The sequence below is a fragment of the Erpetoichthys calabaricus genome, chromosome 4, assembly GCF_900747795.2.
Source record: "Erpetoichthys calabaricus chromosome 4, fErpCal1.3, whole genome shotgun sequence".
NCBI lineage: Eukaryota > Metazoa > Chordata > Cladistia > Polypteriformes > Polypteridae > Erpetoichthys > Erpetoichthys calabaricus.
In genome coordinates this window covers 288,540,017-288,564,789 of record NC_041397.2, presented here as the reverse complement: position 1 = coordinate 288,564,789, position 24,773 = coordinate 288,540,017, and the positions used below count along the sequence as shown (strand labels likewise).

Genomic DNA, 24,773 nt, shown 5'->3' with positions numbered 1-24,773 from the left:
AACAGGTACATGTGTGCCTTTCTGAAGTCTCCAATCAATTCAGTTTGTCGAAGGTGGACGGCAGCCAAGATCTAGAAACATCTCAAGGAGAATTAAAGCAAAAAAGGATGTGCCTGACCACAATTAAGGCACTTTCTAATTAAACAGGATTTTGAGAAATTAGTTCATGTATTTATCTCTAGTAGGATTGACTACTGCAATGCTGTGTTCACTGGATGTTCAAACTGATCTTTATACAGCCTCCAGTTAGTCCAAAATGCTGTGGCAAGAATTATTACAAGAACAAGAAAATACAAACACATAACTCCAGTTCTTAAATCCTTACACTGGCTCCAAATTAAGTTTAGGGCAGATTTCAAAATCCTCCTTTTAACATTTAAAGCCTTAAATGGCCAAGGTCCGGCTTACTTGTCTGAACTTATCATGACTTACAAACCAGAGTGCACATTAAGATCTCAAGATGCCGGTCTGCTTATGATTCCAAGGATTAATAAAATAACAATGGGAGGGTCGAGCTTTTAGTTACAGGGCCCCCTAAACTGTGGAATGGTCTGCCTGCTACTATAAGAGATGCCCCTTCGGTCTCAGCTTTTAAATCCCGGCTGAAGACTCACTACTTCAGTTTAGCATATCCTGACTAGAGCTGCTGATTAACTGTACAGACTGCATCTCTGTTGTTAGTCATTAGCACTAAAACATAAGTAACATGATAGTTATAATTTGTTACTAACCTCACCTATTCTGTTTCTCTTCTCGGTACTCAAATGTGGCACTTGGTGCCACAGCCCACCTGCCAAGTGGTTTTGCCTGCCTAAGGTAAAGTCATCCCTGATGGAGGATCGCAGGAATAATGGGAAAGAGGGGTCCTTTCATCGGATTGGCTGGCCCAGTGCTGACTCAGCTGTGCAATGGCCAACTGGGGGAGGCAGCTTGATGGCCGAGGTTTCTAGGACTCTAAACAAATCCAAATCATATTATGTAATATCATCTACTGTTTAATTCTGCTCCGTACTTGTGATATTTTTATTTTTATATTGTATTGAGGATTACTTGTGTTCTGTTCTGTGTATTGTATTGTATTGTATTGTATTGACCCCCTTCTTTTGACACTCACTGCACACCCAACCTACCTGGAAAGGTGTCTCTCTTTGAACTGTCTTTCCCAAGGTCTCTTCCATTTTTTCCCTACAAGCATCCCAATATACTCTGCACATGTGCAAACCAACACAATCTCGCCTCTCTGACTTTGTCTCCCAACTGTCAAACTTGAGCTGACCCTCTAATGTCCTCATTTCTAATCCTATCCATCCTCGTCACACCCAGTGCAAATCTTAGCATCTTTAACTCTGCCACCTCCAGCTCTGTCTCCTGCTTTCTGGTCAGTGCCACCGTCTCCAACCCATATAACATAGCTGGTCTCACTACCGTCCTGTAGACCTTCTCTTTCACTCTTGCTGATGGATATGAAGTGTAGATTGACAGGCAAAAATGGCAAATTTATCCATTTAAAATTCAAATCTAAAACACAATGAAGTGTGCAGAAAGTGGTCTGAATCTATCTATCTATCTATCTATCTATCTATCTATCTATCTATCTATCTATCTATCTATCTATCTATCTATCTATCTATCTATCTATCTATCTATCTATCTATCTATCTATCTATCTATCTATCTATCTATCTATCCTATCTATCTATCTATCTATCTATCTATCTATCTATCATGTCTCCATTATAGTGAACCTGCAATATGCATGGCAGATTGGATAGAAGCCACTGTCTGACCCTGAAGAAGTTTGGTAATTATTTTGCATTTCCAGAAAAGATTAACATATTTTTGAATGCTGGACTCGTGTCGTGAAGTATTTACTTTATGAATATTTCACTTGCCTCCATTAAAATAACCAAAACATCTCTATGTTGCACTTTCAAGATTTAACAATTTGGGTTAACATCAAACCTCTTATCAATCCGATGACAAAGTAATAGTAATTTTTACTTTTGTCTCTAAGTAAAACCAATCCAGAGCCATTCAATACCCTATTATACAATGCGGCCTGTTGTGTGCTTCATGGTCGACTTGTGAGGGCATTTTTCTTTCGATTTAGCCCTAATGAATTTCTGATGTTAGATGTATTTGTTGTTGACTGGCAGCACGTAAGAATGCATTAACTTTACAAAGAGTTAGATGGACATATTCTTAGACAGATCACATGAAATAATAAACAGACAGAAGTAGTGGATGTGAGACAGACTCCTTAAACAGAGTGTTGGAAGTCCTGGAAGATAGAAAGTAGAAAGACAGCTATTCTGGATGATGGGCAGAATGAGAGAGAAGAACTATTTGAGATGCAGATGGAGAGACAGACTGACAGACAGATTTATCATTAGACAGATAAATCCTGGATACGATAAGAAAGACTGGATAGACAGAAATAAAATACTAAACTAATGAACAGAAATCCTGAGTGAGAGACAGAGGTACTGAATGAGAGTCAGACAGACATCTGTGGAAAAACAGGCAGACATGAAAGCTAAATAACAAGCTGACATTTTTGCCTGAGGACATAACGGCAACCAAGCTACAAATTCACCTGCCCCAGGATGTCTCGAAGAGTCAGGCAGACAGACAGACAGACAGACGGAGACATTTCCAGGTTCTCTTTTACAGAGTAACACAATGCCCTCTGTCCTCAAATGATATGCGGCACTCTGGATTGCATTTGTGTAGAACTACCGACTAGGTAAAGCATTCTTTACAGTAAGCAACAGGGACAGACTAGGAGCTGGGAACAAATCTAATTAAATGGACTGTCAGAGCTTGTTTTAAGACAACAGCCTAGAGCAGCATTACAGCAGAAAGCACCAGGCATGGCAGAGGCCTAACTATCTGCCTTTAGGATGGCTGTAAGTCACCTCCTCAGTGCTTGGCTTTCCCAGCCTGCCAGAACCCCAGAGCAATGTCTCGTCTGTGGTGTGCACCTCTCTGGGTCGAGTCAGCTGGAACCAAACCTGACTGGCATCTCTTTGCAAGCACAGTGTCTGCACTGGCTCTTCAGTTTCTAAGAGGTGACAAGAGCTGACAGAATGGGTTAGGGCTGTCATTTATGGTAAAGATGAAACCTTATAGTTTGGCTCAAACTGCAGGCATCAGTTCATGTTTTTTTGCACAAGATGATTGCAGCCTTCAGAACACTTTAATTGCACCATTACAGGCTGCCTGACATCTCATGTTTCTTATCAGGTGCCACTGCACTGAGACAGACATCATTCTGAACTGGTCACTACCCCACCCCTTCACAAGATGGCTTCTCTCGTTTTAAAGTCGGCAGTTCTAAAAGTTACCTGAAATGGCAGGAGGGAGGGAGACAAAATTCTTGTTTATGATCGACCTTTTGCCTTAAGAAGGTCAGCCATTTTGAAGCTGTTCTCCTGAACCTGACTTCTGGAAGACTACGAAAATACCATTATTAAGAAGGATACTGACTAGACAAAAAGTAGGAGAGCACATCATGGCTATAGTGGTACAAATACCAATTAGACACACCTTAACAAAGTTAGTTTGGCATCTTGCACCACTGAAAGGCCACGATTAATTGAAGGTGGCATATTAGTGGCACTACTGCCCCTGACCGGTCAGTGACTGTGTTTCATTTGTTTGTACTCTTGGTATTCATGTGTTTTCTTCTCCCAATATTCTTGTTTCTTACAACATCATCAAGACGTGCTGGTTAAGTTGATTGGCAGGACTAAAGTAGCCTGGCATATATAGTAGACTGGCATTAGAACAAGCTGCCCTTAAAAAATTACATTTACTGCAAAACAACCAAAAAAATACATGGATCTACAGTGGAATCTGAAAGTATTCAGACCCCTTCACTTTCTGCTATTTGCCATCTCTCATTCATATAAACATTCCGATCCTTAATTCAGTATTTTCTAGAAGCCCCTTTCCAAACAAATCCACCTTGCAGTTTTCTTGAGTAAGTCTTCATAAGCTTTGCACACATGGATTTGATCAGTTTATTCCGTTTCTCCTGGCAGATCCTGTTTGCAAACTGCCATCTCCAGGTGTCTCCAATGATGTTCTATGGGTTTTAATTGTGGGCTTTGGCTGGGCCACTCAAGGACACTCAGAGACTTGTCCTGAAGCCACTCCAGTGTTGCCTTGGTTGTAGGCATCAGGTCATTTGTCATTCTGAAAGGTGAGCCATCGCCCCATTCTGGAGTAGATCTTCTTCAAGTACCTCTCTGTATTTGGCTGCATTCATCCTTCCATTAATTCTGACCACTCTGCCTGTCCCTGCCCCTTAAATGTACCCTCACTGCATGATAAAGCCATCACCATGCTTCACCGTAGCCAGACACAGTGCTTCGAGTTCTGCCTAAATTTTGCCTCATCAGGCCAGAGAATCTTTTCCTTATGCTCTCAGAGCCCCTTTTTGCCATTTGGGAAACTCCTAGCAGATGTTAGCCACGCTACCAAAAACACCTGAGTTCTGTTAAAATGGTCATCCTTCCAACATGTTCTCCAATGTTAGCAGAAGACTTCTGAAGCTCTGTTCGATTGACCTTTGGGTTCTTAGTCACTCCCCTGACCAAGTTCCTTCTTGTCCGGATACTCAGTTTTCCCAGATGACCAACTCTAGGAAGAGTCCTGAAGGTCCCAAACCTCTTCCACTTCATAATTATTGAGGTCACTTGTAATAAGTTTATATGTTTAATATGTCACTGTGCTCTGTACGAAAAATATTTTATAAATCTGCTTCTTCTCACATGTACAGCTAACACAAGGCCAGATTTAGCACACAGGGGTGTGGTGTAGCGGGCCCACAGCTCATGTCAAAAAGGCCATTTTTTAAAATAAATAATCGCCACACTCGCGGCTTAGCAAGGGGGCGTGGTATGTGTGGCCAAAGCAGTTCCCTGGTGATGCGTGATGCGGATGGTCCTCACTTAAGTGCACAGGTGAGGAGTTGTCCGCATCCGTAATTGGTGCCGGGAGCTGCTAATTGCCACATCTGATCCATGGCCTCCTAATAAATAGAAGTGCAAGGCAGCTAGGAGAGGGAAAAAAAAGAAAAGAAAATGAGGGAAAGAAATTGATGGAAGTTAAGGGAGGAGAAGGCTGGAGAAGTGGGGAGCCGGTGGGCGAGTGACAGCAGGCTCACTTGAGCAGAGGCAGGCAGCTGAGGGAATGTTTGGCCGACACTCAGGGTGGATGGATAGGGTCACTCCTGCTGAGCTTTTCAGAGGAGCAGGAGTGACCAGGATCATTGACGGCTCGTCACGTAAGGCCAAGAAGGCAGCGGCAGTCGTGGAGGCTTTGGGCGTATTGAGCCCCAGTGTGAGCGTCCTGGCCGCTAGGGAAGAAACCAAAGTCTCGGTCCAGCTGGAGCCCAACATAGCCAGGGAGCGGAGGGTTATTGGACCAGTGTGGAAGGAGCTGCATATGCTGGTAGGGCAACTCCCCTGTTGCGGGGCCCGGAAGGGAGGAGCAGGGGAGTTGTCAGGTTAAAGAAGGCACCGGATTTTTAAAGAGAGACTGTTTCCAGCCGTTATTTTAACCGTATTTTTTTTTGTATTGGATTTTAACCTCCACCTTTCACCTGTTTTATGGATTATTTATTTAAAGATTTTGATACAATGCACTTTATTTAATTTGGACACTTTGATTTTGTTGGTTTTAATAAAAGCACCTTGGACTTTTTGCACCATCCCCTTGCTTTGTTGTGCCTCACTGCCTAGCTCATCGGTGACATTACCTACGCTGTCGGGTTCAAGAGCTTCCAGAAGTCTGATGGGAGCATGAAGCGAACCTGCATCGTCACAAGGGGCTCATCATTTAGAACTGCTAGGCAAGCATTAGAAGACAAGAAAGGGACAACTACAAAATTGGGCATTGTACTATTTCTGTGTGACAAAGTCCGCAAGACATTGGATCTTCTTTTCCTTGTTTGGAATGGCATGATTTACCTAGGTGGGGGCCTGGACATGGAGAAAGAGTATAAAGCCTTGGAACATTGCCCGGCACACCTTTGAAGCCGACGGACGGATGGGAGATAATGTCATCCGATCCTGAAAATCCTTCCAGCACAGCAATGAAAATGGCAGACTGTATACATCGAGATCCCACTTCGGTGAAAAGTCTTGTCATTGGCTTCCTTTGTCAATAATGCCGCATCATCATTAAAGAAAGCTAAGTTATTTCTCCTATGTGATTTCTTACCGGCGTATCACTAAGGGAGGGGTATCGCCTTTTAATATTATATCTATATAGTTTCGGGTTACTTAAGACGCTGCAATTAAAAAAGAACTTATTCCACCTGCTGGAAAACATCACTGCTCCTGGGAACAACGATAAGTAGAAATGCCTTAATCCCCTTGGTCTAATACGTCACCATAATTTGATCATAGAGCTATGCAGAGAGTTCCTTGGACTTTGGGCTTGGATTTAGTTCTGAATTGGAGTGTGAGTTGCGGACCTTCTCTGCACAGGTGTGCTTTTCTAAGTGATGTCCAATCAATTGAGTTTGGCACAGGTGGACTCCAGTCAAGTTCTAGACAAATCTCAAGGAGAACTAAAACAAACAGGATGCATCTGAGCACAATTTGGAGTGCCACAGCCAAGGATCATTTAAAGTTTATTTTGAGTAGTCTGAATTTTAAAACCCAGTTCCTCTTTTCAGGTCTGTCTAGACTCTGCGGGTCTGAAGCAAATAACAAAGAACTCCAAACACCAAAGGCCCCAAAATCTTACTCCAGCCTCCCTGGTGCACAGCACAATCATGTACCTCCCTGACTTCAGTGTCTCCACTCTGCGCTGTGTCCCTCCTGGGGGTGGTGGAAGTGTCCCCATGAAGTCTGAGCTGCATCAAGTAAAAAGAAGGAGTGGAGTGAAGTCTCCATCATGTCAAAGCAGTTGGGGGTGTTCCCCAGTTAATTTTCAATCACACTGAAGCAAAGAAGGATCGCCATTGAAATCACAAATGTGACAAAGTGGGAGCAGACCCACCGCCAGGTCTCTAGTAGGCTGAAGCTAGGAACTCCCTTCTTAGTTTTGCATTAGTGTAGTGCGTCAAAGCAAGTTGTTCACAGCATGGTCTACCGTGTGTTACAGGTTATGGGGGAGGTTAGAAAACTAATAATTACTTCCAGTACTGAAAATAATGATGGTACTGTACTGTTTTTAAAATTGGGTTTTTGGAACATTTTCAGTATTGTTATAATGAGCTACTCTCTGTGTCCAAGTGCAATTTGTCTTTTTTTTTTTCTTTGAAATCAAAAAATAACTGAAAATTTGCTCTAGAGGTTTTAGAGGTTAAGAATTCCTGTGCTCACATATGTTTCTTAATTTGATGCATTTTTAAAATCATTATATTTAAATCTTGTTTTTTGAATGTGTTATTTTGATGCTTGCTTGCATTTTTTAGCCAGTGCGGCTTGAAGTGTGCAATGCATGGTGACATTATCAGTCCGGCATAAAAAGTCTTAGAACTTCCTTGTTTGTCCAAGTTTTGTTTGAAAATTTATGCCCAGTCAATTCTGATTATCTGTGGAGGTTACATTCATGGAAAACCCCACGGATAAGGAAATCATACATAGTAAAGCATCGATCCTATGAGAAAAATGGGCTTAGGTTCAGGACAGCAACTTACGGTGAGGACTGGCAGGGAGAGGAGGGTCGAGCGCACACGTCCTTCAAGGCTTGGTATGATCCTCCCACTGTTTAATAACAATAATTAATTACATTTATATAGCACTTTTCATGCTGTTCAAAGTGCTTTACATAGACAGAGGGGAACCACTTTAAACACCACCAATGTGTAGCACCAACCTGGATGATGTGATGGCAGCCATTATTGTGCCAGTACACTCACCACACATAAGCTATTAGGCAGTGAAGGGGTGAGGGAGACAGCCAATTAGGAACAGGGGATGATTAGGGGGCTTGAATGAAGAAGCCGTGGTGGGCAATTTAGCCTAGACATCGAGATACACCTTACACATTTCGAAAGATGCCAGCAATCTTCAATGACCACAGTGTCATGACTTTGGTTTTACATCTCATCCAAAGGATGGTGCCATGTTTACAGCACAGTGTCTCCATCACTGCACTGCAGCATTAGGATCCACATACAGACCACCGGATAAGCGCCCACTACTGGTCTCACTAACATCTCTTCTAGCAGCAACTCAAGGTTTTCCTATATGGCATCCCAGGTTGCCGGTACAATTCCCATTTCAGGCAGAAGGGATTCTACTCTGTTGGGTCTTTGAGGAATGCCCTTATTCTGAAAATTGCTCTAGGGGTGCTGTACAATGTCTGGCCCTGCACTCTAACCCCAAAAGGTCATGTGAAAAGAAAATTTCCCAGTGGGGATTAATATGGTATATCAAATCAAATTCAAGTACTGGCCAGGCTCAAACATGCTTAGCTTCAGGTGGAAGACCTGTTCTGAAGTGCAGGTGGTAGGAAAACGTGTTACAACTTTTACTTTCCTCTGTGGTCAAGTACATTCATCTTCTAGGTGCTGTGGCCATAAGTGACCGAGGACCTCATAAATCATGAAACTGGTAGTATAGACAGGAGATGTGTACAATGAACAGGGACTTAAACTGTGCAAGTCAATAACCAGCACTTACTGGGTATTTCACATTCGTTTGCCAGGTCAGGTCTCCATCACAACAGCTTAAACACGCAGACCCATTCAGTGCAGCCCTGGACATCTAAGGGCATCACACATCCGTTATTCTGTCATTGCTCAATCTTACATGTCACCTATGCATGATAGGCTTCTCTGAATTTTTTTCCTGCTGCACATGGTCATGACCACAGCCCCTGATGTCCATCCCTGCCTAATCCTGTAGCGCTCAACAAGGACCTTATCTGCAGATAGACTCAATGAGATTGTGTGTATCGCAAAACGGCTTACACTCTACAGTTTAATAAGAGTTGATAAGCAAATCCACAGGAACGGAATCTGTGAATAGCGAGACTTTATATAGAGTCATATGAAAAAGTTTGGCCCCACTTAATTCTTTGGATTTTTGTTTATCATTGGCTGAGCTTTCAAAGTAGCAGCTTACTTTGAATATATGACATGCCTTATGGAAACAGTAGTATTTCAGCAGTGACATTAAGTTTATTGGATTAACAGAAAATATGTAATATGCATCGTAACAAAATTAGACAGGTGCATAAATTTGGGCACCCCAACAGAGATATGATATCAATACTTAGTTGAGCCTCCTTTTGCAAATATAACAGCCTCTAGACGCTGTCCTCGTATAGCCTTTGATGAGTGTCTGGATTCTGGATGGAGGTATTTCTGACCATTCTTCCATACAAAATCTCTCCAGTTCAGTTAAATTTGGCATGGACAGCTTCAAATCATCCCATAGATTTTCGATGACAGTCAAGTCAGAGGACTGTCACAGCCATTCCAGAACATTGTACTTCTTCCTCTGCATGAATGCCTTTGTAGATTTTGAACTGTGTTTTAGGTCATTGTCTTGTTGGAATATCCAACCCCGGCGTAACTTCAACTTTGTGGCTGATGCTTGAACATTATCCTGAAGAATTTGTTGATATTGGGTTGAATTCATCCAACCCTCGACTTTAACAAGGGCCCCAGTCCCTGAACTAGTCACACAGCCCCACAGCATGATGGGACCTCCACTAAATTTGACAGTAGGTAGCAGGTGTTTTCCTTGTAATTGTTCTTCTTCCGCCATGCAAAGCGCTTTTTGTTATGACCAAATAACTCAATTTTTGTCTCATCAGTCCAAAGCACTTTGTTCCAAAATTAATCTGGCTTGTCTAAATGAGCATTTGCATACAACAAGCGACTCTGTTTGTGGTGTGAGTGCAGAAAGGGCTTCTTTCTCATCACCCTGCCATACAGATGTTGTTTGTGCAAATTGTGCTGAAACTAGAACGATGTACAGATACACCATCTGCAGCAAGATGTTCTTGCAGGTCTTTGGAGGTGATCTGTGGGTTGTCTGTAACCATTCTCACAATCCTGTTCATATGCCGCTCCTGTATTTTTCTTGGCCTGCCAGACCTGCTGAGTTTAACAGCAACTGTGCCTGTGGCCTTCCATTTCCTGATCACATTCCTTACAGTTGAAACTGACAGTTTAAACTTCTGAGATAGCTTTTTGTAGCCTTCCCCTAAACCATGATACTGAATAATCTTTGTTTTCAGATCTTCTGAGAGTTGCTTTGAGGATCCCATGCTGTCACTCTTCAGAGGAGAGTCAAAGGGAAGCATAACTTGCAATTGACCACCTTAAATACCTTTATATCTCATGATTGGATACACCGGTCTATGAAGTTCAAGGCTTAACGAGCTAATCCAACCAATTTGGTGTTGCAAGTAATCAGCATTGAGCAGTGACAGGCATTCAAATCGGCACAATTACAAGGGGACCCACATTTTTGCACAGCCAGTTTTTCATATTTGATTTAATTTCATACAACTAAATACTGCTTCACTAAAAATCTTTGATCGGAAAACACCGCAGTACTCAGATGTTCCTAGGAAATGAAAGACATACCACTGTTATCTTTTTTGTTGAAAATAGAGTCAATTATTATGCAGGCTGAGAGGGGTTCCCAAACTTTTTCATATGACTGTATATACTGCTCAATAAAATTGAGGGAACACTTAATCATCACAGTCCAACACACAGTTAGGAAGCACAAGCGATTGTGAATCAACTTCACCTGCTTTGGTGCAAATGAAAGTGACAACAGGGCACTGGAGAGGCAAAAGCAAGACAACACCCAGAAAAGGAATGGTTTTGCAGGTGGTGTGTATGAACAATTGCTCTCTCCTTATTCTTCCTAACTGATTCTTCTCTAGCTTGGTGTTTTGCTAGTGTCCTTGTCACAACTGGTAGGATGAGGCAGCACCAGCATTCGATTCAGGATGAACAGGTAGTCCAGCTCCTCCAAGGTGGCAGATCCATATGTGCCATCATAAAAAGGTTTGCTTTGTCTTTTCCACCACAGTCTCAAGAACATGGAAGAGACACCAGGAGACGGGCTGTTTCACAAGGACAGCTGGAGGATATGTGGACCAGTCAATGGTATCAATGCCTTCATCATCCAGGAACTGCCAAAATACTCTGGCCACATGAGGCCGGGCATTGTCCTGTTCCAGGAGGAACCAAGGGCTCACTGCACCAGCGTAAGGTCTGACAATGGCTTTGAGGGTTTCATCAGCAGTCAGGGTATTGTTGCCTAGCACATGGTGGTCTGTGTGACCCTCCAAGGATATGCCTCCCCAGACCATCTCCGATGAAGCCAGTGGTAACACGAAACAGTGAGTTCAGCCACAGTCTCTGCAATTTTTTTCCATTCCATTGAAGTATTTAAAACAACGAGACATCAGATAGATGAGCTTCTCTTCTGTTTGTGAGGTCCAAAACACCATCAAATCTGCTTTATTTTACATATCTCATTGAGCTTTGGACTGGTTGGACTGAGTCGTTGGATATGTGACATTGGGTGACTGCCCCCGACTCGCTAAGATTGTGTAAATTAATTAAGGCTATGACAGAAAATCACGGGGAAAGTCGAGTAATGTGCCCTGACCTTTAGGAGGGCATCACATTATATGACTTTGAGTTGGACAGCACATCACTTTTAAAGACCACATCTGATGGATCTCCTTGCCTTGAATTAGGAATGTCAGGGGATGAGGGATTACACGATTCCCTTATGTCTTCTCCTCCAGTTTCAAATTTCTAATTGTGTCATATAAATATCACAAGGTAAACACATTTTGGTGTCCAATCACCGTGAAGCATTTTATTTATTTCTCCCGGCTTGTAGTATGACAAAGACAAAGCATCCAATTGACATCTGTGCTGGATCCAAAGTTGGCCATGGCTCTTCTCTATTTGTGCAGTTCACAATGCCCATTCTGATTCATTTCTTAAGGTGGCCGTTACTCTTCTCTGTTCTTCTTTTGCTTGCAATTTTCTCTTCTACATGTGTGGGCATTGTATGCATTATTTGACTGGCTGAGTGCTTATTGGATGTTAGTTCTCGTAAACACAAAAGACTACCCCAGTAACATAGGACCAAATCAAGCCTTGCTGTGGCTAATCGTAAAACACGGAGACGGAGTTGGTCGGGATTTCATATTACACAACTGCAGTCATGAGTGTGCACTGTGACTGTCCACAACCTACTACGAAAATGTAAATGATAGCCATGACTAAAAATTACAGAAAAAATAACGCACTGTAAGTGTGCCTCATTACTTAAAAAATGAAAGTCATGTCTAGTATTTACATAATGGTAGGCTTAAAATTTTTAACACACTGGTAACCCCCATATGGAGTACTGAGTGCAATTTTAGTCTTTATGTTACAAAAAAGACATAACAGCACTAGACGAAGATCAGAGTGGAGCGAATCGGCTGATTCTGGGCCAGAGAGATATGAACTATAAGGAGAGATTGAAGGATTTGCGCCTTTTCAGTTTAAGCAAGCAGAAACTAAGAGGTGACGTGATTGAAGTGTTTAAAATTATGAAAAGAAATTTGTACAGTTGTACTTTAAAACAGTTTAACTAGAACAGGGGGGCACAGCTGGAAACTTAAGGGTAAATTTCACACAAACATCATACAGAGCCCTACAGACAAATGGAATAAGTTGCCAAATACTGTGGAAGACAGTAGGACTTTTGGGACCTTCAAAACTAGACTTGACATTATTTTTACAGTAATTAGGTGAATAAAACTGGTGTGCTTTGTTGAGCTGAATGGCCTGTACTCATCAAATCTTATTGCTCAAAATGGTTAAAATGACAAGTGGGTTTTTTATTTGTTCTTAGTAGCACCTTTTTCAGACTATTGATCAGTCAATGTTTCTAAAGTACATTAGGTTATTGTCAACTCTAAAATGGTCAGTATAGGCTCTGGCTCATCACATCCTGCATTTGGAGAAAGCAAATACAGTAAATCGATGGAAGCTTTGACCGCGAAATCCACCCATTGATTTACTGTGAGAAATGTATAGCTACTGGATTTCAGAAATAAATCTTACAGCGCTATTAAAGTGATAAGGACGTCACACGTAAAAAGTAAGTCCTCTGTTCTGAACTCCTGTGAGCAGATAGGAGCTTTCTGAAACATTAAGTGATGTAACCAGGGAACAGCGTCTAGTGATGCCACCTCTGTGTGGTACCAAGTCTCCATCCAGGCTCTTTTCCTGTGTAGTTCCTAGCTGCCCACCTCCATCGGTACTGCTGACTCCCTAAATGTATTTAAGAAGCAACTGGAAACCCATCTGTTCTGTGAATATCTGTCTAATTATTGTTGGTTAATTTGTTGTTTAAGTTTACTTGCTTTATCAAGTGTAACCTCCGATTAGTTATTACAACTTTTCACTTATGGCAATCAATTTTTGTTACCTGTCCTACTACATTTGCTGAACAAACAGGCCCAAGCCTAATGTTACTCAATTATGTTTACGTCTTTTGTAAGCAGTTATTTTGCACACTAGGTCAAGCTTATTAGTGCACCAACCGACAGTTTGGTAGCTAATCCATGGGGTTGGGTTTTACTCCCCTTATGATGTGCGCCCTAGGCAAATGCCTAATTCACCTTAATGGTGGCACCGGCCCTGCTTGCATTGGATAAAAGCATCTGCCACACAAATAAATAGAAATGGAAATAAATGTAAATGTACACAAATTTTAAAGCAAACAAGGGCATGGGAATCTAGACTCTGAAAAATATTTTTATTATTATTCTTACAGATGAGATGATTTTTTTGATAAAAAATGGTATGAGCTCCCATTCATTCTTATAATACAATATGGTGGCACAGCAGTAAGTGCTGCCATCTTTCAAACCCAGTACCAATGGTTACAGTCCTGCACCTGATCATTGCCTGTGCAATCTGCATGTTCTTCCTATGTATGAGTGCTCTCCTCCAGCTACTCAAGAGTTCTCCTCCCACATCCCTAAAGACATACTGGTTGGCATGATTAGCAAAGCCACATTGGTGCTATGTGGGTGTGTGCATCAGTGGGCCCTGTGATAAACTGGCATTCAGTGCTGACTGACCCCGAAACCTTGCATTGGATTTTGCGGGTTTGAGAATATTGTGTTTTATGTCATTACACATTCAAACACGTTAGAAAATGTGAAGACAACATCAAAATGTAAGAAAATGTGAAATTCATTTGGCTTGTGGGGGAAATCCTTAGCATTCATTTTCTACATGACAATATAAAGAAAAATAGTAACTCTCACTGGAGCAGGCTATGTGATGTTTATGAGTGGAATGTGAAATGATTTTTAAATCATTTTAATCAGCTTGTGCAGAAAGCTGGCTATTACTCACTTGGATGGCAAATTACATCCGCTTGAGCAGAGGCCAGCGCCTTGCCTGATGAAAACATCCCCTGCTGCACTATTTCATCTCTATTCCTGTGTTTTTGAAAAGAGAGAACTGAGAAATTCCAGCTGCCTGGAGTTAGAGACGCACACACTGGGCAATGCTGCTGCAGATGGCCAGAACAGGCCATCATTTTTAAATTGCACATACTGTCACTATATGTGCACATAGCAGAGCCGCTCTGCATGAATGTTCCATCATATCACTCTGTACATCAGTCTTCAGCTCTAATTGTTTACGAATTCTACTGGTTTGCATGCATACTGTGCTGCTATGTGTACTTGCACTACTGCTTTGCATGCGGATGGTATGGATTTGGGTTGAATGAAAGCATTAATGGTTTGTGCATCTGTAAGACTGATTGGCGTGCACCTCCATATTCACAGCGTTGGTTTGAATTCTTATAGTTTGGTTTGTGGACTTGAATTATTGATCTGCATGAATACTGGTATGTGTACTTTTAGTATGGTATTGACTTGGATCATCATAGTACTGGTTTGGGCACCAGAACTACTGATCTGCAGGCATATGGTATTGGTTTGTGTGCATACATTAATAATTTGCATGCAAATGGTATTAGTTTGTGCACCATTATTAAATATTTGCATGGTTGTAATACAGGACTGTGTAGTTACGTTATAATGTGCAAACATAAGGCACGAGTTTGTGCACCTGAATAATTAATTTGCATGTAAAGGGTATTGATGTGTGCATTATTGACTACTGATTTGTGTACTTGCATTATTGACTGGCATGCCATCAAGATGGGTTTCAGCACTTTCTCTACTGATTTTCACACATGTGGCCTTAGTTTGTACAAATACATTAATCATCTAAATGCATACAATGTTGGTTTGTATACAAATATTTAATCAGCATTGGATTGTGCACTTTTATTTTTGACTTGCATGCAGACAATATCAGCTTATGCCACCATGTTATAAAATTTGTGTGCTTATGGTACCGGTTTGTGCACCACTATTATTGATTTGCAAGCAGGCTATATTTGTCTGTGCAAAAAGGACCAAATTTGAATTATTGCCATCCAACATGAGTTAAACAACCTTTATTATAAAAAAGTATATTAGTATTAGAAGAAAAAAAAATATATGCACTTTTTCAAGATGTCAGCCTACTTATGATTTCAAAGATTCACATAATAATAGTGTGAGCTCAAGATTTTAGTTATACGGCCCTGAAGCTGTGGAATGGGCTGTCTGCCACAAAAAGAGATGCCCCTTCAGTCTCCGCTTTTAAATCCCAGCTGAAGACTGCCTACTTCAGTTTAGTGTACCCTGACTAGAGCTGCTGATTAACTGTGCATATTGCATCTCTGTTGATAGTCAATAGTAAAACATAAGTAATATGATATTTATAAACTGCTACTAACATTCCCCTGTTCTGTTTCTCTTCTCAGTACTCACATATGGCACTTGGTGCCACTACTTTACTGCCAAGTTGTTTGCCTATCTACAGAAAAGTCATCTCAGATAAAGGAGCACTAAAATCATCCGGAAGTAGGGTCCTTTCATCGGATTGGCCGGCCCAGCTCTGACTCAGATGTAGAATGGCCAATAGGACTGAGGCAGCTTGTTGGCCGAGGTCTCCAGGACTCTGGTTGTGTCTGGCTTGTCTCTGAGTCCTCTTCTATAATTTGGCAGTGGTCTAACAATTAGTTGATGGACAGATGTTGTTGTTTATCTTTTATGTTAATTAGTTTCTAATTTGTTTTTGATATATTTTAACAAATCTGTTTCCTTATATGTAATACTTCTATATGTAGTGAGTAGTGTAATCTATTCTTGCATTATGCTGAAAGAGTTGTCACAGAATTGAATACAGTCCCTCTATGACACCTTTGGGCAATCTGTACTTTATTCCAATAACTCATGTGGGATTCCAAACCTTGTGATGCCAAACATCATGATTTGAGTGCACTCCAAGTAGAGAAAAGGGTGTGAGGCCCTTACAATCAGGCTATGAATTTCTCACCTGAATTAACTGATAACTGATTGAGAACATGTTCTAAAGGCTTCGGTCATGAAAATATGTGCAAGCATCTATGCTGCTGAGGCAGATACGTTCCACCTGGACATAAGTCATAAGTCATTTATGAGTCATAAATTGACTAGTCATTCTTAATTAAAATAATATACAATCAGATAAATTAAAAAAAAATGTGCATAGACTTAGATAAATACAGAGAAGTATAATCCAAAATATAAAACATCTCACAGCGCAGCTCACAGGGTCTCATGGAGATCCTCTGTATGAAACAATAGTGCGTAAAGTTCCAGAGTTCAGATTACAGTTCATCACAGTATGTCTGAACAAAACTTACGGCAAAAAGAAAACAGTCCATTGTGGCCTTCCAATTAAAATGTCTACAGGCGCAAAATGACGATTTTGTCTCTCAAGGATGCACTCAGAGACAGAGACATAATGGCATTAATACTAATAATGCACTCAATGTGTAAATCCACCAGAAACTTAAAATCAAAGCTTAAACTCCTTTCAATACTTTCTCTTATACTACATATGGAAGAAGTAAAACGGAATAGCTTTACATAACTTCTCTCAGCCACCTTTTAGATTAATTAAGGAAAACTGGTAGACAGGCCTGAAACAAATGCATAAAATCCAGTTGCGATGATCAGCTTAAAGTGTCTTTGCTCCTTAACAGCACTCGTAGGTCTCAAATCAAATGATACAAGTTAGCAGCCCACTTAAATTGTCACAGTCATTCAATAAGGTAAAACTCTTAGTCCATGTTACAGACTAAGACGGGGGCCCCTTGTGGCTGCAGGTTTTTGTTCCAACTAACTTCTGTTGTCAATTGGACTCCAAGCCTAATTAAGCAAGTAGTTATTTCCCAGTTTCTGTGTGGTGGGGTCAGTGTGGAAATTATAAAACTAAATTGGGTAAATGTTTATTAGAACGTATCAATCATTTATGAATGTTATATGGGAACTAGTCATTAAGCCCGTTACAATAACGGGCGCTAGAACAGTAATCCATAAACATTAGTAGGAACAGTCTATATTAAATGGCAAGGGACCTTTTACCTCATTAAATTTTTTCCGTAAAATGCCTGTAATTTTCTCTGGCAGTAATACTGGCTTTGCTGTCCATAATATGCATTTCATTTTCTGTGACAACAGTGGGCAATCAGCAGATTCTCCCCAGCAACCGATGTAATGTGCGCGAAAATAAATCTACTTTTACTTTACACTTTACCGGGCCAAGCTTCTTAATCGCAAATCTGACATCCTCAGAGTGAACACTTGTACAACAATGGGGAAGCTGGTCTCCGCGTCTCAGTACCCGATTGGATTTTTTGTATTTTCTGTTTTAGGTCTTACCTCATTTACCAAATGATCTGCCAAGCGATATTTTACAGGTCCCGCCCTCTCTGTCTTGTGTGACGCGTCAGGCGGCCTTTGAAGCATCGCTCCGTGCCCCGCGCATGCGCACTTCACCAGAAGATATGGACACATGGACGCACACAGGGATTTTATTAAAGAGGATAAGTTAGCGTTTTGTTCATTCTGCTTTTTCAAATGTTCTGGTTATTCAATCCATAATTTACTAATGAGCATGTTAGTTGATCTGGCGCTAAAGTAATCTGCAGTCTATCAGCATTCGGTTTCATTTGCCTGGATGTCTGCATCACCCGATGTTAATTGTCATGATTAGGATATGATTAAGGGAGCAAACTATGAAGAATAAAGGGAAATGAATAGGAAAACGATAAAAGAAAGTTAAGCATTTAAAGATATGGAAAGCATACCAATACTTCGAAGTGTCTTATAAATATAAAATCACAGTTCTATTCTTTTCTGAATGCAGAATAAGAAAAAAAAAAAACAGTAATTAAATGTGACCAATCAGAGGGAGGATGGCTCACTGATTGTGAAACTGGTTGGAACAAAAACCTGCAGTTATAGGGGGTCCCCAGAACAGAGTTTAAGAATCAGTGAGCTATGTAAATATCATGATCAGACAAATTTGGATACTTTTTATGATACTGTGGTGGATGCCCGGGATCCACGCCCGGCCGGGACACCTCTTTGGCACTGAATCCAGGGGAGCAGCCATGGGAGGCTTATTTCTTCCCATGGAACACTTGGTGACAGTCCCCTGGGTTGCATGGGGGCCACAATTCTGGAACACCAGAGCTCATCCCTTTTAGGCTCCGTGGTCACTGCCAGGGGGAGCAGCACGGCTTCCTGAGCCCGTGTGGGCTGTAATGCAGCCACAGCCGGAAGTGCAGCCTGAATTAGGTTAATTATCGGGTGGGCTGTAAGAGGAGCCTGCAGCCACTACTCGAGGCGCCAGAGTCGGGAGGAGGAGGAGGAGGAGGACAAAGCTGCCTGGGAGGAGTGGAGGAAGAAAAGTGTGTGTAGGTGTTTTTCTTTTGTGCATTTTGGGGATTGTGTATGGCCTGTGGGACACGGGGAAGATGTGCCCCACGGCTGAAGAAAATAAAATCTTTTTATTTAATTTTAATGTGCCTCCGCTGTCAGTCTGTGTCAGGTCAACGCCAACAGAGCGCTTTTGCCACAATACACATGATGGTATAAGATCACTTTGATGATTTGGTGAGAACACAGTTATGATAAGGTGATTGGTGGAATAAATTCAGTTCAGTTCAACATTAAGTAAACTCATATCTGAAAAAGAATACCAACATAATAAGTTTGACAAATAAGAAGAGTCATTCAGGCCATCAAGCTTATTTGGTTAGGAAACTGAATTTATCTCAATATTTTAAACGTTTTCACTTCAACTCTTTGACTTGAAAGTTTGTTGCAGATCATTATAAATTGTTCTGTGAAGAACAGCGTCTTGGTTTCCATCAATTCACTCTTGAATTTAAAGAAGTCTAGTTGATCACTATTATCAATACCATTGAAAATTCTGATGACACAGATTGCAGCACTTCCAAAAACAGTACACAAAACTAACAATAAGGTACAATTAACTGGAGTGTCTGGATATTTTGGGATTAAAGTCACTTGAAAATGACAGATGTCACGCAAAGACTGAACATGATAAGCTTTTAGAAAAGAAAATCATAATTACAACTATTGCTGCCTCCCCCTGATTTAAGTTTATAATGCATATAGAAGCCATAGGGTTAAGTCGTGATTGACTGGTAGTATTTACCTGCAAATCAATCTTGTGTTTAAATACATTTTTTCACTATCAATCATTACTCTGTGAATAGCATAACATTACTGAGCATATCACTTCACCTGTCAGTGATCCAATTGTTGAAAAAGATGGAAACAATTGTACCAAACTTGCAGGAATGAAAGTCATGTCACTTACGAAAATAAATGGAATGTATATATGGTGTCGGCTCAACCTTTGAGTTTTCTTATCAGAATTCTCTAATGCTGCCATGCAGAGTTGACTCTTGACATAAAAAGATTTATGACAGCATGAGCTAAACAAGAGGTGCGTTTGGATTGGCTAAAATTTGCTTTGTGCTTATGTTATTCCTGGTGGGTGGGGGCAGTACCCTAGGCCCTAAAGTATTCTAGCCAATCAGAGGCTGCCTCTATAGTGGTTACAATGTAATTACAATGCAAATTACAACATCTGATGGCCATCGAGAGGTATTTAAATATAAAACAAAAAGATTAAAAAAACATAAATATGTTGTTCATTCTTGATATATATTTTTCTGTTTCTTAAAGGTGAAGTAGAATGAAGTTTCATGCATTCTGTGGTGTGGCTCTGATAAACAGTAGACCTTACCTGCTTTGCAGGTCCTCCAGGTTCAGGCTTCCAACATAGTGAGTAGCAGAGGACACAGTAACAACACGGCTGCAGGAGTCTGCTGATCCCGAAGTCTTGAGTGTGTCCAAAAGAAGGCTGGTCAACAGGAAGTGCCCCAAATAGTTTAAGCCAATGTGTTCTTCAAAACCATCCTTGGTTCGTCTTTGTGGAACCAGCATTACAGCAGCTGAAACAGAGAAAACAGAAAAGGGTTACCATGAAATGAGGGACTGCTTATTTTTTATTATCGATTAAATTATCATTGCAATCAATTGAGGAAGGAATTAATCTGACAATTAATGATGCAATTTTATCTAAGAGAGAGTGGCAGGGGTTACTGAGCAGAAAGTCAGAAAGAGGTGCATAACACTTTGAGCTATCTGGTGTACTCTATGATCGGACCATTTTAAACAAAATGCCACAGTTGGTACTCTCTCATCATGCTGAACTCTCAAGAGTACAAAGAGTGAATTACCATAAAAGAATGGAGGACATCCAGGTGCCTCAATGTCTCTACTGCTCCCTTTGTAGGACAGAACTAGAAGTGAGTAGCCCAAAGGTGGAAAGGAAGACTGGAAGACCACCAAGGTGAGCACAGCTTGAGTAGATGAGAAAGGAAATGAGGAGCACCAGTTACATCCCCTTAGGCCAGGGGTGGGCAAAGTTGATCCTGGAGGGCCGCAGTGGATGCAGGTTTTTGTTCCAACCCAGTTGGTTACTAAGAAGCACTTATTGCTGAAGTAACACTTCTGCTTCATTTTTGTTGTCTTGCTTGTTAATATTTGGAACCCTTATTGCTTATTTTAGTCTTAAACAGCTGTATTCTTGGTTTTTAATTGCTCCTTATTAGCAATATACCATGCAAATGACAAAAGAGACCAGCATTTCTCCATTTAGCTTGTTACCATTTACACCTGTGTGTATTTATCATGCACTTGTTGGGTTTAATTAAATACTCCGAAGGAAAGTGAAGAGAAAAAAGTAAAGGACTGAGAATTACTCATCCATTTAAGGTCACAAATCATTTAGTTGAAATTCTTAGAAAGGAAAAAAAAATATAGGATATGGGAATGACATTGCATCGCAGAGTTAAAGCACTAACTAAGCAATTAAATTAAATTATTGGCAAGGATCACTTTCTAATTAAGCAACTGGGCTCAAACAAAAAGCTGCAGCCACTGCGGCCCTCCAGGACTGACTTTGCCCACTCCTGCCTTAGGCGGTTATAAATGGGGCAGGAGAGGAAAAAGAAGGCCATTAGCTATAACTCTTCAAGAAATGAGGACTTCTGTCTGAGAGGCTTGTCCAGTAATCCTAAAGGGAGACTAAAATGGCTACCACCCATGTGTTACTTACAGTACAAGTCATCTATTTTTTGACCCTGGGTCTGTTAGTAAAGAATATTAGGGTTGTTAGCTTAAAGTATAATCAAGTCATGTATCATAGTTTGATAAGCACCCCCTAGCTGTCAGAACAGGTAACAATGACAGCAACTGCATAAGTATTACATTAAAGTTGAGATGAGAACAGGCCATTCAGCCCTACATGCTCATTCAACCTATTCACCTCAATTGTCTAAAACAATGTCAAGTTGAATCGGAAGGTCCCCAAAGTCCTAATCTCCACCAAAGTACTTGGTAATTTATTCCATGTATCTAAGGAATAAATAAGAACTTTATGTGAAATTTACCCTTAACAAGTTTCCAACAGTGTCCCTGCATTTTTGTTGAACCTATTGTAAAGTAACAGCCTTAATCTACTGTACTAATTCCCTTTATAATTTTATACACTTCAGTCAAACTCTCTCTTAAGGAGTTTTCACACTCAATTCATTTGGTGGAAATTTTTTCAAACTCTGGTGCGATTTCCCCAAAAGTCCAGTTCGTTTTGGCCTGCACTCAGGTTCACACCAAAACAACTGGACCGAGACCCTTTAGAAAGAACATCGGATGAGGTATGAATGTGATCCGACACACACCGACCAATCTAAGTGCAAGAAATACTGTGTACTATGGATGAAATGTCATTCACAGCAGATTCGAGAGTTCACATTGGACATTAAAAGAAATCAGAAGGTAAAAATAAATACACACAAAAGATCAAATGTGACACAATTCACATAAAACAACTCGCACAGTTACCAGTCAGTAAGAGCATGCCTAGCACCTGATAAAAGCCCATTGTATGCAATCAAAGAAAGAAAGGGGAGGGGGAAAAAATGTGCAATTTCACCCGTAATACAGATGTGGCGAGAAAAGAACAGCATTACTGTGAGAGACTGACAATCAAACCCCCTAATCTTACACCACGACAGTGATAGATAGATAGATAGATAGATACTTTATCTATCTATCTATCTATCACGTGATGTGGGAAGATAGAGAAGTGCTCTCCAATCACAATGTGGTGTGGTGGATTGCCGGCTTTTGATTCTGGCTCTCACCCCCAGGCCGCCAGGAGGAGCTCTCCCAACAGCGTGAACGTCCCCCGAGTTCCAGCAGGGCCTCATGGACTCTGTAGTTTTTATACGCAGCCTTGCTGGATACCTTGGGGGCCACCAGGCGTCGCTGTAGTGGGGCTCGTATGCTCGCATGAGCCCTATAACCCGGGAGAACGTCATAGTCACGTGACGGGAAGAAACGACGTGCTCCCGGGGTGAAGAAAAGGACTGTTTACCCTGACCCGGAAGGAATAAGGAACTGTGGACTGATTAGACAGGAACACCTCCGGGTCAGGGTGTATAAAAGGACTGTGGGAAAGCCCAGACACTGAGCTGAGCTGGGAGGTAGGAGGGCGAAGTGTCTGGGCGAGGAGGATTGGTTTGTGAGAGTTTATTATTGTAATTATATGAGTGTGGAGTGGAGGGTGCTTTGTGCACATCAAGACAAAATAAAAGAGTCTTGGACTTTTATCCAGTGTCTGGAGTGGTACCTGAGGGTGTTAGAGGTGGCTCCACGCCTCTACTGCTACAGTGGATACAGAAGCACAGTAACTTTGACATAGGTAGTAAACATTAATCAAACACTCTAAAATGATTATTACTAACAAATAGTTATAGGAGTTATGACAGTAGACATGTGATTTGAGATCCTACAGTACATTGAGGTTACATTCATCATGGAGGATACTGGGGAGTAAATGCGAAATATCACACAGTTAAATGAAACTCACCTGGCACGTCTACCGTCATAAACTGAAGCACTTCACTGTGTGCCCTCTGCAGAGCTTGCTTGTTTTAGTACACTCAGCTATTTGAAGCATGCCTAGTAGCACTTTATTTTTAAGCATTTTCTACTTATTCGATAATAGGCGTTTTTCTCAAAGAGCAAATACACAAATAATTATGGAAAACGTGTTTAGTTAGCTTGAAAGTTTGCTGTGTGAAACATAACCAAACTAATTGGAAATTGAAACAAAATAAGGATAAGCAATGCTAATGTGTATCTTTTTTGTAATATGCAGAGAAGAACTGAATACTGTACTCCTGAATAGTGTGCTTAAACAGTAGATAGATAGATAGATAGATAGATAGATAGATAGATAGATAGATAGATAGATAGATAGATAGATAGATAGATAGATAGATAGATAGATAGATAGATAGATAGATAGATAGATAGATAGATAGATAGATAGATAGATAGATACTTTATTAATCCCAAGGGGAAATTCACATACTCCAGCAGCAGCATACTGATAAAGAAAAATGTAGTAGCTGTAGTACTGTATTTGTAGTATAGTCATGTGTGCAGAGTGCAGTGCACCACAATGAAACAATGTCACAAGACAAGAATGTAGTAAAACATCTATTAGTCTCCACTAAAAGCAGAGAAATTAACATGTAAATAACCAATAGCTACTACGGATGATAACTGAGATATTGTACACATAAACATATATGTATATGTATATACATACACATATACATACACAACATTGTATATGTGTGTGTGTATATATATATATATATATATATATATACTGTATATTTATATATATATATATATATATATATATATATATATATATATATATATACTGTGAGATTTTTGAGACCCTGACAACTCAGTGAACGCAAGAGGGGACTGGTTGTCCGCTGCTAGTGCAACTGCAGGTTCGCATGCTTATCACGTAACGTGTCTGTTGCCCAATGGTTGATGCAGGGAACATTTAAAACTGGCTGCTGACCTGGCTGTGTGCTCACATTCTGACTCCTCTCTTGTGCAAGAAGGCTATCTGTTCTTTTGATCTGAGAAGGGAGCGAATGCAGGACGACATCTTTGTCACTGCTTGTATGCTGCATGTGTTTAAGTGACAGCTCCCGTTTGAATAAATGATTTGAAAATGTTCCCATCCTATGCTACTGTGGGGAGTGAGGGAGAAGTGCTTCCTAACTATAATAAACATGTGTGCTGCTGCAATTGTGCCAAGTGTCTGTTTATCAGGTGTTTTGGGAGCTGTGCACCCCCTGGTGGTCACAATATATATACCTGTATGATGTATTACTGTCTCTATTGCCATTTTTCTAATTGTTATACATCTGTTCTCTCTGAGGACG

The 24,773-nt window shown here is 40.8% G+C and overlaps 1 protein-coding gene across 1 annotated transcript in view; it reads right to left on the bottom strand.

Moving 5' to 3' along the window:
* dhrsx (dehydrogenase/reductase (SDR family) X-linked) overlaps window positions 1-24,773 on the bottom strand; it is a 443,758-nt gene that overhangs the window by 169,518 nt on the left and 249,467 nt on the right. The window contains exon 5 of the mRNA XM_028800889.2: window positions 20,195-20,402. Coding sequence (XP_028656722.1) covers window positions 20,195-20,402 — 208 coding nt within the window. The remainder of the gene's footprint in view (window positions 1-20,194; window positions 20,403-24,773) is intronic.